The 13,316-nt window shown below is 52.9% G+C and overlaps 2 protein-coding genes across 2 annotated transcripts; one reads left to right on the plus strand and one right to left on the minus strand.

The window, feature by feature from the left end:
- Positions 1 to 326: 326 nt before the first annotated feature.
- PpBr36_01915 (uncharacterized protein) lies at positions 327 to 2,370 on the minus strand (the record flags this gene model as incomplete). Its single annotated transcript, XM_029889099.1, has 3 exons — positions 327 to 1,870; positions 1,982 to 2,159; positions 2,266 to 2,370. 3 exons carry the CDS (start codon positions 2,368 to 2,370, stop codon positions 327 to 329), a joined length of 1,827 nt encoding a protein of 608 aa, XP_029752406.1.
- Positions 2,371 to 8,076: 5,706 nt separating this feature from the next.
- PpBr36_01916 (uncharacterized protein) lies at positions 8,077 to 12,527 on the plus strand (the record flags this gene model as incomplete). The annotated part of the gene is made up of 2 exons (XM_029889100.1): positions 8,077 to 11,254; positions 11,347 to 12,527. 2 exons carry the CDS (start codon positions 8,077 to 8,079, stop codon positions 12,525 to 12,527), a joined length of 4,359 nt encoding a protein of 1,452 aa, XP_029751005.1.
- Between the last annotated feature and the right edge of the window lie 789 nt (positions 12,528 to 13,316).

The raw sequence follows: 13,316 nt of genomic DNA on the forward strand, positions 1-13,316 counted from the left end.
AGGTCATTACATGGAATGTCAGATACCCTTCCATTTGCAATTGCCTCGAATATTCAATGTAGTATGCTTCTTCACTACTTATGAGTTTGAACGTTAAATTATTTTCTTGATGTAAGCTTGATTTTACTCGTATTCATAATGCCAGCTTGGGCTTACGATGTGTATAATCCATCAGGGCTATTTCCGAAATCTTTGCCGTCTAGTCAATCGCCGGTTCTCTGTTGTATCAGCAGTTCATCACCCAGACTGTTAAATATCATTCATTTGGATCGTTCTATCATAAAGCTTCGTTTCGATATGTACAAACGTTCATAGATACCAGCTTATCACTGAAGACCAGACACAGTCCAGGTCTTGACGGCGCCGTCGCTGCCGGCACTGGCAACTCTATCGTCGGCGAGGAAGCAGCACCCGTTGACGCCATCCTTGTGCGCGTTGAGCGCCTTCACCCTCGATCCGGGCTTGGCCACGCTCCACACGTAAACGTGCGTGTCAAGCGCACCGCTCACCGCGTGTGTCCCGGTCGAGTTCCAGCCTATCGACGTGACGCGCGCCGTGTGGGCTGACCACCTGTCGGTCAGCACGTCCCAGTTGCCGCCAACCGTGTATGCAACAATTTTGCCCGATGAGTTGCCCGCGGCGAGCGCTTTTCCATCGGGCGAGAACGCCAGGGCGGTGACCGGGGCCGTCGACCGCGTCAGTTTGTTCGTCTCGGTGAGCGCTCCGCCGTCGTCCAGCTTGTATATCACAACTGAGTTGTTTTCCGCCCCGACAGCAACTGCCGACCCATTCGCCGCCACTGAAGTGGGTGTGAAGCTGGTATCGAGCTTGCCAACCTGCTTGTTGTTCTCGTCGTAGACGGCCAAGCCCGTTGCCAGTGCCACCACAACACGGCGCCCTGCCGCGGCAGCACCTTTGGGCTGCGCACCCAGCGCCACCGAGGAGCCTGCAAAGGTGTTGGCAGCCTCATCTACTGACTTGAGCTGGTCGTCCCAGCCAACACTGTAGGTCCGACCCGATAATGCCGCAAAGGCAGTAACCTGGTTGGTATGCGCACTCCCGTCGACGAGGCTGCACTGCCCACTTGCTGCGTCCCAACGACAGACCCTCCCATCAAAGCTACCGGTGAACAAAGAACCTTGGGATCCCGCGTTCATGGCGGTGATGCTCTTGTTGTGACCCTGGACTATCTTGACAGGGTCATCGCTACCCTCGGAAAGATAATTCAGGTCACCTGACAGGCTCAGTGAGATGATCAGTCCGTCCTTGCGACCAGCCGGCCACGCCACACCGACCTGCTGATCTGGGACACTGACAACGCCATCCTTGGCCCCGATACGCCACGTACGTGTTGTCTTGCCAGACTCGACGTCCCAAATCCTCACGGTCTGGTCTGCCGAAGCGGTAACAAATCTCTTCGAGTCGGGCGCCCAGGCAACCGCAAAGACGCTGCCCTTGTGCTCACCGCTGCCGATCTCGCGCTGGTGCTCGCCCGTCTTGCCGTCGTACAGGTGGATCCGCTTGTCCTGGCCCACTGTGACAAGGTAGGTCCCATCCGGCGAGAAGGCGGTGCCGAGCACGAAGCCCGTGTGCTGGTCTGACGACTTGGCAGCAAATTTGAAAGGGGCGCCGTGCAGGAACACCATGCTACCGTCGTCCGAGACGGTGGCGGCGCGCAAAGGACGTTGTTGGCGCATGGCTACCGCATTGATGACCTTGGAGTGGCCCGAGATCTCGCCCACGCTGTTGCCAGAGTCGGCCGTGATGCAGTGCCCGAAGCGCTCGCGGCCGTCGCCCACTGCGATGATGCGTTGCGAATCGCCATCCCATGCCACATCATTGATCCGTCCAGAGATTATGTGATATTCGCCTGGAACAACCGGTGTGACCGAGTAACCGTTAGTCCGAGTCTGAAACTCTCCTCATCGACGACGCAGGTGCTCCCGGTCTTTTTTTGGTGTGGTCAATTTCTCTGGCATACCCTTGGTGTTGACTGCCTCGACAGCGTCCCAGACGCGGACCTGCCCTGAGACGTCACCGGAAGCAATGTAGAAGCCGCTAGGGGAGAAACGGGCAACGGTGGTAGCTGCAGTGTGACCGACATACTGCTTGCAGATCTCGGGGTTGTCGATAGATCGGACGAAGATTGATTTGCCAGACTAGATTGAGCGAGGTTTGATATCAGTCATTCATCTTAGTCTAGTTCGTCCATGTCTCATGTCTTGATGGGCAAGTCGACAGCTTGCGGGGTATAGTGCAACTTACTGCATAGGCTATCCTCTCACCCTTGGAGTCGCAGGAGAGTTGCGTTGGCTGACCGCGCACCGTTGCCGGCGTCGCAGCAAGAATCTTTTCGATCGTGATGGACATATCGACGTGTTCGTGTGACCTGGTCACTAATAAAAAGAATATTGCAATTCGAAAGTAGACAGTCCTGTTTGTCTAAGTGTTGTGAAAGCACCACCTGCAGTGCTTGCTACTCCAGCTCCATGTTCGTGTTTCGACAGCTGCAACAGCTGCCTAAACAAACAGGTGGAGGGGCAGCAGTGACGGCATGCACTGTGTTCTATGCCCATTGTATGGGTATTAACACTGTATCAAACCCTGGTGTTGTTAGCGGTACAGGGTAGCTTCTCTGCCTCGGTGGAGAAATGACCGCCAGAACGAAGTTAACAGGAGCAATATGCAAGGTACAGGCAAACCTGTCACTATCACACTACACCATAAGGCTGGCTTCTAAAGTGCCAAGCGTGATACCATGAAAGACACCGGCTGAACTGCATGCAGCCTGTGCGGTGATCTCGAGTAATTAGTCTTGTTTTGTTAGCTCCTTCGTGATCACTTGCCCTTCAAAACACGCCCATTCATTCGATTTGCTAGCTAAAGCACCATGTTGCGTAAGTATTTCCGGAATCTATGTCAAGCAACCCGTCCGTTAAGCTCTGAATGCCCACAAAAGACGCACCTTGACAAGCTGGTTTCCCTATCTGAACACGCCTTGCGAACCCTCCCCACTTCGCACTAGACCTGTACTAGGAAATGATTGGCGTCATCGGTTAGTTGCACAAGACGACATATCTACGCACTCAGGGACAAGCACACCAAACCCCACCACATGGGTTTCAACTTTCGAAAGCTGGGTCGAGATGAGGTCAGCTACAACAGAAAACATCCGCCAAGCGAGTCCCGTTGCGGAGTGGCGCGGGACCGATCAGCGCCTGGTCTCGACAACAGTGACCGCACAGTTTCATGATAAGGATATGACAATCTCTATGGTAATTTGGACTACTATTCCTGCAGGTTTCTGGTTACGTTGCAAAAAGTCACTACGCGTCGCATGTGGAAAAATACTTTGCCCGAATAGTTACCGACCACGAATTTTATTTTTCTTCTTCATCCCCCACACGTTGGGTAGCGAATAGATGAAGGACTGCACATGTCGTTTATCACAAACACTACTCCATTTTTGGTTAGTGTGACCGAAAAAAAAAAAAAATAAAAGAAAAACAAAAAGTGGCTACTTTCCGTGAAGCCCGCGGTCGTTCAGTAGCAAACTAACTGGCCTGCTGGGTTCCAAGGAACAAGAAACCATGCAGGGTTTTGCCAGATTATGATGAACACAAACGCGAGTCCCTCACGATCCAGAAGGCTGGGTCGAACTCCACAGGGGTTGTAGGTTTGTGCCGGCCGACTTGATCCAAGTCGAGCATATTATCAAGCATATCTACCCGATATGCAAGGGTTGCATAATTACGAGTACAGCACACAGATACTGCTAATTTATTACCAGGAACTCCGCACCGGGTGCAAGGGATAAGGACCACACGAAACTGGAGATACTCCGTACGTACGTGGAGAGCCTAGGCTGAACTGGCCAAGGTTATACTACGTGGTATTTTACAAAGCAACACTTCTCCCGGTCCACAAGGAAGCATGTGGCTTGTGAATCCAGCCCAAACCTACATTCGGGCCACGGCCGCGCGGAGAAATTCCGTAATAAGTAATAAGGAGGGGAAGCAATTCGTTGGTTTGTGAGCCAGTCGGAGATAAAAGAAGAATCTACTAGGAAAAAGGCATAATCTCGCACTAATATAACAAAGGGGCCTCCGGGCCTTGACCCAACCAACACGGGGCTCGACGGGATAAGCCACGGCGGCGGCGACTTTCCGTGTTGGTTGGTTCGTGGTTAGTTACTTGCCAACCCAACAGTTCCTAGAAAGTAAGGCGAATTTAGCAAGGTATAGAGTAGATAGATCAAGGACCCTGATCGATGCGTTGTGGTTGTTGGGGCAATGGACCTTGCTGTTCAAGCTGTGGTAGGTACTCTCTATGTACATTACTGAGATATGTAGGTTTCTTCACCTTATGCACTCCATACTCGGTACGCTTCACCTTGCAATCAATGACTCCTACTACAGTCCAAGTTTACCAGGGGGCCCGCAGCAATCGGCACTGCCTTGGATTTTGACCCAGATCTTTGCAGTTCCAGTCGAAGGACTAGAAAGTATACCTTGGTAATTAGAAGGAGAATATTTTGGAGTAGCTGGCAAATGGGTCTGTCATAAGCGCAATGCAACCGGCTGAATATGACAAGTTCTTGGTAGAACACGAGGCCGAACACAGCTACCATGGGCAGTAGTATGCTATGCAGCAATAAGGTTCCGATCGGAACAGTAAGCGGCACGTGCTGAGACCCCAGGCTGTAGTAACAATGGTATACGTAGTAGCCTTCCAGCCTACAACACAGCACCCCTGCCTGTCATGGAGCCTGATGGCTGCTGGCTAATTAATTGACTGAGGGAGGAGCGGCTTGGCTGTGTATGTGCGCGTGCCCGTGCCTGATATTGGGGGTCCAGGATTGCACGTACGAAGTGATTAGCATAAAGACTAAGTGCGTGGCATACTGTCACTGATCTACCAGGTCGACACTTGTGAAAGCATGGAGAGCCCCTGAAGATCATCAAAGTTTAGCCAAACAGCAGATGATTCAACCACTCTGTTTTGGCACCGTAAAACGTCATTGGGAGGGACCATTTTGAAATTACATAGCATCCAGTAAAAGTAGATTCTCGAAAGTTTGAGGCCGAGTGCAAAGGAAGGAATTGAGACAAAAAAGCAGGCCAAGGCTAGCTTGCAGAAAGCCAAGATTGCGAGGTTACCATGCAGGAAATTAGCATCACCGGTCTGTAATATCATTTCTAATTCATCACACCCGAGAAAACAGCCAAAGATGGCCTAGCGCGCCTTCTTTTTGAAAAGAGGGGTGGAAGCCCGGGTCACCCCCGACGAAAGAATACAACATCAAAGGTTACCACCCCCATTCGTGATTCAATCAGACCCTCATTTACGATCTTATGGAAATGACAGAAAGGCTATTTTGGTTATATGGAGCCGCTGAAACTGGCGAGGGCGAGGCGAGCGGGAACTCGGGATTTCTGAAATAATATGAGAGCCGAAAGAATATTTACAGTAACTCTATACACAGTAAAACCAGGACACAGGAAACATTGATGACTCGGGACATACCCCAGCAGAACTTGGGCGCTTTCTTTTTTGTTAGTATTATTTTCTTTATGCCAAAGTAGGTCGAGATTCGGGGGTTCGCAACAGACGTGGACGCGGCCGCGGGAACGCTGTTTCCCTTCCGAAGCTGGTGGGGCATGCATTGTTTACTTGCAGTTCGTCTCTTTCCCACAAGGTCTTGACGGGTTTGACGGGAAGACTCGAGAAACCATGGATCAATGTACAAAGGCTGGCTTGTTTGGACGACGTCAGTTGAGCATATACATACATAGGTTACTGTAAAACATGGTTGTGTATAAATATGCACATGCCTTTTTTTCATGTTGTAGTCAAACAATACGGCAAATTCAGGGAAATAAATCTCCCGTTTGCCTGTTCCAGGTCACTAGTGGCTGGGACCCCTATCTGTATCTGGGCTGTTGCATAGGCGCCCTCGTTGATTTGAGTTCAAATTCTTAGGTAAATACCCCTCTAGGCAGTACCTAGTCAGGCACCCAACGACAATAGAAAGCAACATACGACGGGGATTCCGGATTCTAGATGCATCTAGCTACTTGTATCGTCGAATGCAAAACATACGGTACACAGGTGAACAGTGAACAAATCCGTGGGCCCAACTGACTGCACCCCTAGTAGTCGTTGCAAAGTCGTGCTCCACCCAATGATACCCCGGTCGCGATTTGATGGATTCATCCCATCACAAGCGAAGAAAACCCATCCAAACGGCACGGATCCGCCCTGGCGCAGCTGCGCCTGGCCTGCAGATGAATGGGCCGCGGACCCATGTTCTTGCAGCAAAGGGGTAAGCTGCATCCTGTCGTCCTGCCATCTTGGGTGAATCGCAAGCCAATCGTGCACTGGGGAAGAAAATTATGAACGTTCGAAGGTGCAGCTCATCTTATCCATCTGCCCGAATTACTTGGCAACGTCTCTGGCATACAGCAGATCGGGGTACTTGATGAAGCCCAGTGATCTAACATAGGGAGGCACTGCAGGTAGGTAGGTACCTTATACTTTAGTTACATCCTTCTGTTCATTGTGAAGTCCCCACCGAGACATCTCTTTTCTGTTTCTTCTCCTTTGCCGGTTGATTGCAACTTTTCTTTCGCTTTTTCTCTCTTTTTGCCTCGGAGCGGAAAACAGAAAAAGGGGCAAGGGAGAAAATCCCAGCAAGCCCGGCTCGGACGATTGATGTTACCACCTGAGGTCTCTGATTGTCAAATTTATCGATTTTCTGCCTGTTTTCACTCCACTCTCATTGTTTAGCTCTTTTCCCCTTTCGTTTTATTATAGCAGTCAGGGCACGGCCGACAATCATCATACGCATCTCACTAGTGCCAATCGCTCATTCAACACTTTCGCCGACTGAGGATCTTTTTCTCCCCCAGATCAAAAAAAGAGATCGATCGCCAGCCCGGACCATTCGCGGCTTCTTTAGGGGATTTCGGAGCATTGATTCTTCTGCCTCCCGGTGTTTCAAAGAACCTTGACAGCTGTCGACTACCAATTGTCTCAAGAAAATCAGGGCCCTCGGCACGCATTACGTCTTTGCAAATCGAAAACCAACAACCAACCAAGAAACGAAAAAAAAATTTAGGTCCGGCAGCCTAGCGACGCACATCAAACCGTGCACGCCACCCGTTCTTGACCAACCTTCTCCAGCCAGGTACATGCTGCTGAAGTTTTAACCTTCTTCTGCAGAATTCTGTGTTTGAGTAAGTGGTCCCTGGTTCGATTTTTTTTTTCTGTCTCTTTTTCCCCTCTCTCCGCCTGGTGTTTTTTTCTTTTTCTTTTTTCTTTTTTCCCTTATGGCCTTAAGTCTTCTGTTAAGCCCCGTTGGGTTATGCTCCTTAAGGGTTCAAGCATACTTTTACCCTCTTGCACGTAGTACGATTCCATCGTATTATGTATACAGGGAAAAGCTGGCTCAGGTCTGTGGGGTCTGCTGGTGTCCTGAGAAAGGGGCCTAAGGGGGCTTGGACCTTGCTCATTGTTCACTGTGCTTTGATTTAATCTAACGGTTGTTGCATTCATTGGCCTATCATAGCTGGCGGATAGAAACACGGTACTCGATCCAGTCGACTTTCCCGACGGCGCTTTCAACCTTTCTGCAGCAACGTCGACAGTCGTACAAACTCCCAGAAAAAACAAAAAAACTTTGGTATTGAATTGATTACCATTAGGTCTGTTCATCCTTGTCGTGTCTTACCTAGGAGGGCCATGCGTTCAGCTGAGAAGTTTAGCTGACAATTACCGCGGCCAACTCAGCAGTTGCCAGTGTCTGAGACGATCCCCTTTCCAACAAGGATAATCGTTGGGAACAGCCACCCGCTTTGACAGTGTAAGCTAGGTCAAACGGTGTAAGCCTGCCCACTTGCGGATACAGCCGACCACTTTGGCTGTCACTACTAGAACAGAAACCACTTCGCCGCCGGGCTGCTACGCTGGTTTAAAAACATAATGATATAAGATCATTGGCAACGTCACATCCGAGCAGCCAGAGGGCAGAAACAGGGTGTTGGCAAGTTGTCATTTCCATACAGGCCGTGCATAATGGCTGTGTGGGAGACCGAGGACGAGTCGTCCAATGTAGCAACGGCAGCGGCCGCCTCGCTTCCCACACCAGCCGACACGCCGTATAGGACACCGTCGCGCGGTTCTAGGAAATCGCGCCGCTCCATAACGCCTCCTGGGAAGAACGGCATACCACCATTGCCGACCGAAAAAGCCGACCGGAATTCCAAGAGATCATCGGTCGACTATGCCAACGACGAGAACATTAGTGTTCTGGACCCCCGCCGTTTCACCCCAAACCTACACGCGAATCTCGTCTCGGAAATTCTGAATCTGCGCAGAGACCAGGAAGATAAGACAAAGATAATTGAAAGCCTCGAGAGCACCCTGCACGCAGAGAGGGAGGAGCAGCAGTCCCTGCAGGACACCCTGACGAGCATCTCTAAGGAAAACCGCTCGATCAAGCGACAGTTGGCACTGCTAGAGGGCGGTACTTCTTCGGCTCTCGGCGAGCTCGCGCGCGAGCGAGATGAAGCTATTGATGCTATTGCCGAGGTGAGGAAGAGGTTGGAGACGACACAGAAACGGCTACGGCAACAAGAGGATGATTCCCAGCGCGTTCATGATCAGTTCGAGAAGGAGAGGTTGGAATGGGACGAAGGTCGGCGCAAGTATGAGCGCAAGGTCCATGTCGCTGAGAGTCGGCTCAAGTCCCTGCTGGAGGAAGTTGCCGCGTTCCAGGCCGCCCAAGCTCAGGGTCTCGCCAACGGGTCAGAGGCAGAAGCTGAAGAGCCAGGCCGCGATACCAACGATGCAGCGAGCATTCGGACCATGAGCATGACCAACAGCATCCGCTTTTCCACATTCAGCACACCCGGCAAGCCCATTGGCCACTCGCTCGCAGACGAGCTCAACTTTGATGGAGAGAGTGACTACGACACGGATGCCGGCCGCGGCCGAGACAGCGCTCTTTCTCACCACATGCACATGCGCAACAACAGCAAGGATAGTGTTTTGTCTAGGATGCATCGCCGAAACATCAGCAACGACAGCCTGATCCGCCCAGGCAGCGCCCAGAGGACGAAATTCCTAAACCAGTCCGTGTTGGACCGCCTGGAAGACGGCGTCATTGAGGAGGATGAGGAAGACACCACCATGATTGTATCCGACACGCCCCCAAAGCCTGCCTCCACGTACGTTGATGCTGCTGTTCAGTACTCGCCTCCTCCGTCTCCGGTAGTCCGGCCGGTCAAGCCAGTGACGCCCGAACCGCCTGCTGTTCCCTCACGCGCTTCAAAGAGCCTGGAGAGCCATGAAAACTCTCCGAGGGCAGATGGTGAAGTCGAGGCCAATCAGAGGCGGAAGAGGGTTCACATTGCACGACCGATGACCATTGAGGCTGTCGTGAGGCAGACGCCCTCAATGGTATCAACCAGCTCTCAGACTACAGAACCTTGGAGCCAGCGGAAGAGTGTTGTACTCGAAATGGTCCCCGCTCCTAAGCCGGCGATGGTCTCCGCCTCTACGCAAACGGAAGCCTCCTCAACTCCTGCGCCTGCCACCGCCCCTGCGCCCGCCGGCGACAAGGACTTGATGCAGATCCCGAGCATCAGCATTCATCCACCCACAAGCCGGCCGTCGACGCCTCGAGAGCCACGCCTGCCACAGCTCACCAAAGACTTTGGCTGCCAAGTAGCCATCATCACATCATCCGTTTCGACAAGGTCTGTTTCGGTCCAGACGGAGAAAATCAAGATGGACGAGCGTCTGAAGAAGCTTCCCGCTCACCTTCATCCCTCGGCCATCACATCACGGCCCGTCTCCCCAGTACCTGCGCCCTCGGCTACTATGGACGGTCAGGCCTCCAACCCGTCTCCTGATAACCTTCCTCCCCGCAACCCAATGAGACTAGCTACGCAGAAGAGCCTGTCGAATCTCACGAACCCCACGAAATCCCCCACTTCTCCAACAACACCTACAATGCCCGCTAGCCCTACCATCCAGGTTCAGGAGAGTGAGGAGACAACGGATGCGTACCCTGGCAACAATGATGATGGCCCGCTATCAAGCCAAAAGGCTCCCATCAGGCGACCACATCGTATCAGCAGCTTGTTTGCGGGTTTTGATGGTGGCAGTTCCGACGAGGCCGATGAATTTGCAGGAGCCGATGTCAGTGATTCAGAGTTCAGGACTGCCCTGACTGCACCTGGAGGGGCCAGGCCACCATCGGTAACAGGCAATGAACATACCAGACGGGCCTCTGGTGGTGCCAAGCGTGCTCTCGAGTCGCCAGTATCAATCAAACAATCGGGCACGCGAGGTCATAATCGTTCTGGAGCGGCTTCGGCATCGCCGACCACGGAGACTTACTCAAAGTTTGCCATTCCGGATGGCCGGCAGAGCGGCGAGTCTGCCGTGGGCTCTTGGAGATCTTCGATGCAGAGCGTGGGCAGTTCGCGATCACAAGGTGACAAGCTCGGAGCTCTGAGCTCCAACCGAGCCAGCGTCATGCGCAAGGCTGTCATGATACAAAATGGCATCGCCACGCATCAAGGACGGTCCAGAAGCCCCAGCTTGCCAGATGCGATGAACCCTCCATTCCCAATTCCAACTCGTGCCAGTTCTCGCCGCCCGCCGTTCAGCGCTAGCGCACCCAGTGACGGTCAGCGGAGTCCGACCAGGCGTCATTCCAAGCAGCGTCCGTCTAGCATCCGGAAGATCAAATCGGCAGCAGCCTTGCCACCGCGGCAGAAGAGAACCGGAAGCCGCTCGCCCCCGGCCTTCTCAGCTGCCGAGGAGGAGGACGAAGATCCCTTGGAGAGCCCAGGTTTGCCACCACTGCCCAACAACGACATAACCACACCTCGTACAAACAGCCGCTTCAGCAGGTCACATCACCGCCAGCAACCGTCCACGAGCACAGCCGTCACTAACGCCACCACCGGCGCGGCGTCTACCGGCGGCAATTCGACACAAGCAGCCACCGGAGTTGTGGATGCTATTGCGCAGACCATGGTTGGTGAATGGATGTTCAAGTACGTGCGGAGGCGCAGGTCTTTTGGAGTACAGGGCAGCGGCGAGGCCAGCGGAAGGGACGACACTAGTAACGATAGGCACAAGCGTTGGGTGTGGTTGGCGCCTTATGAGCGGGCCATTCTATGGAGTAGCAAGCAGCCGGTGTCGGGAAGCGCTTTGTTAGGCAAGGCGGGCCGCAAACGTAAGTCGGGTCTTTTGAACACCTAGGAAACAGTGCAAGCTGTGATGCTTCAGATTCAAGCTAACAAACAACACATTTTTTCTTGATTGCAGTGGTAATCCAGTCTGTCTTGGACGTCAAGGATGACAATCCGACACCCAAGGGCGCCACTTCGGTATTCGATCGATCTATCCTGATCCTCACACCGCAGCGTGCCCTCAAGTTTACCGCTACTACACGAGAGCGGCACTATGTGTGGTTGACTGCGTTGTCCTTCCTCGCACACTCGAACCAGGAGGTCCCCGAGATTTTGGCATCGCCACCATCGGCGACGCTTGCTGTGAACAAGGCACCTCTTTCCGACTATGACTTGGCGCAACAAAAGCCCCAAAGGCGTGCTGGAATCAGGGACTCGATCAGGCTGGCCAAGGGCCGGACGATCGTGACACGAGGTGGCGGCGGAGGTGGCCTCATGAGCATCGCGTCGTCGACTCAGACCGACTTCAATACATCCAGCCTCCCTTCTAACAGGCCTCCCGAGTCTATCATGTCGTCCATCTCTGCAGGAACTGCAGGAACTTCCTATGGCCCGGCAGGCTTCGTCAGCACCATGTCTAGTAGCCACCAGCGCGACACTTCACGCGACACGGCAGCACCCCCGCCCATTCCTCGATTTCACGATTCGAGAATGAGCATGCTCAGCGAGCGCGCCAACCAGGTCATGGTGCACGGCCGCAAGCGGAGCAACACGGGCGGCCACGTCCCACCACCCCTATCTTTCCGCGGCTTTTCCGGTCCCCCGAGCAACGGGAGGGACAGCGCTAACAGCGGCAGCTACCATCAGTCGACAAACAGCACGGCCGGGGCCAGCGTCGAGACTTCGGGATCGTCGGGCATCCTGGGCAGCTTTGGCGGCAGCAACTGGAACGGCGGCGGCGGCGGCGGCGCCAACAGCAGCAGCGTGGGGCAGGCGAGCCAGCGCACGTCAGAGGCGTCGTCGCGGCCGTCGGCGACCCCGTCCAACAACTTTTTCGACGCCATCGGGACGGTCCGCATGGAGGCCTTCATCAGCCCCCTGACGCACAACTCGGTCGGCGCCATGGGCGCCTACCCGGACGAAGAGGACGAGATGAGGTACCGCGCGCGGAGGAGGAGCAAGGAGATGCGACGCCGGGCCAGCCGCAGTCGGCAGCGCGACAGTCACGGGAACCGCATCCCGGGGGCTGCGTCTAGGGCTGGATCCCGATACGAGGAGGACTTTTTCTCTCGCGATGATCCTTTCAAAGGGTTCTAGATGAGGCTCTAGAAAGAAAATGCACCCATTATTGTTGTAGTGGGAACATGCGCGTTGTGAAATTACTATCTTTCACAACCATTTGTTTCATGTGGCTTTTTTTTTTTTTTTTTTTTTTTTTTTTTTTTTTTTTCTGTCTGTTTAGCGGGTCCTCATTTTCCTCGGCGTTGTTATTTTTTGCGTTGTGACCCGAGGGGTGTCTCTCGTTTTTGGGTATATATATTTGTTTTGTCTCAACCTGGAATCCTCGCGGACGTCCAGATTCACTCATTTGGGCGTCGTTGACTTTTCCTTGACTGTTAATACTCTCGTTGTACCGATACAGATATGTTGAAAGCCGGACCATAAAGAAGAGAAGAACAAAAAAAGATAATTGTTTGCATGTCTAACTGGTTGTTTATCTAGCTGTGCATCTGGTTGCCTCTCTGCCCGCCCGCCTCCCTTGTCTTGTGTTTGCTTATACAAAATACAGTCTGTCGTTAGTGATTTTCTCTCATGTTCCAAAGCTTCTCGACACTGGCAGCCAGTGACTGCGCATTTCAATCTAATTGCAATAACAATCAAGATGCCAGCGGCATGTCGATATTACCAAAGCACAACTCTGTGATTTTGATCATCTTGGCGCTGATGTAGTCCAAACAAGACCCTCAGAGCTGCCAGTGACTAACCAGCTGCAATGCTCGCTCGACTTTTTCTCCACGAACTCCGGGCTTTATGACAACCACCGGGCAAGCGGCTACGGACAGGCATTTTTCACAAGTTCTCTTTTTTTTTTTTTTTTTTTTTTTT

The sequence above is a fragment of the Pyricularia pennisetigena genome, chromosome 2 (assembly GCF_004337985.1).
Source record: "Pyricularia pennisetigena strain Br36 chromosome 2, whole genome shotgun sequence".
Classification (NCBI taxonomy): Eukaryota; Fungi; Ascomycota; class Sordariomycetes; order Magnaporthales; family Pyriculariaceae; genus Pyricularia; species Pyricularia pennisetigena.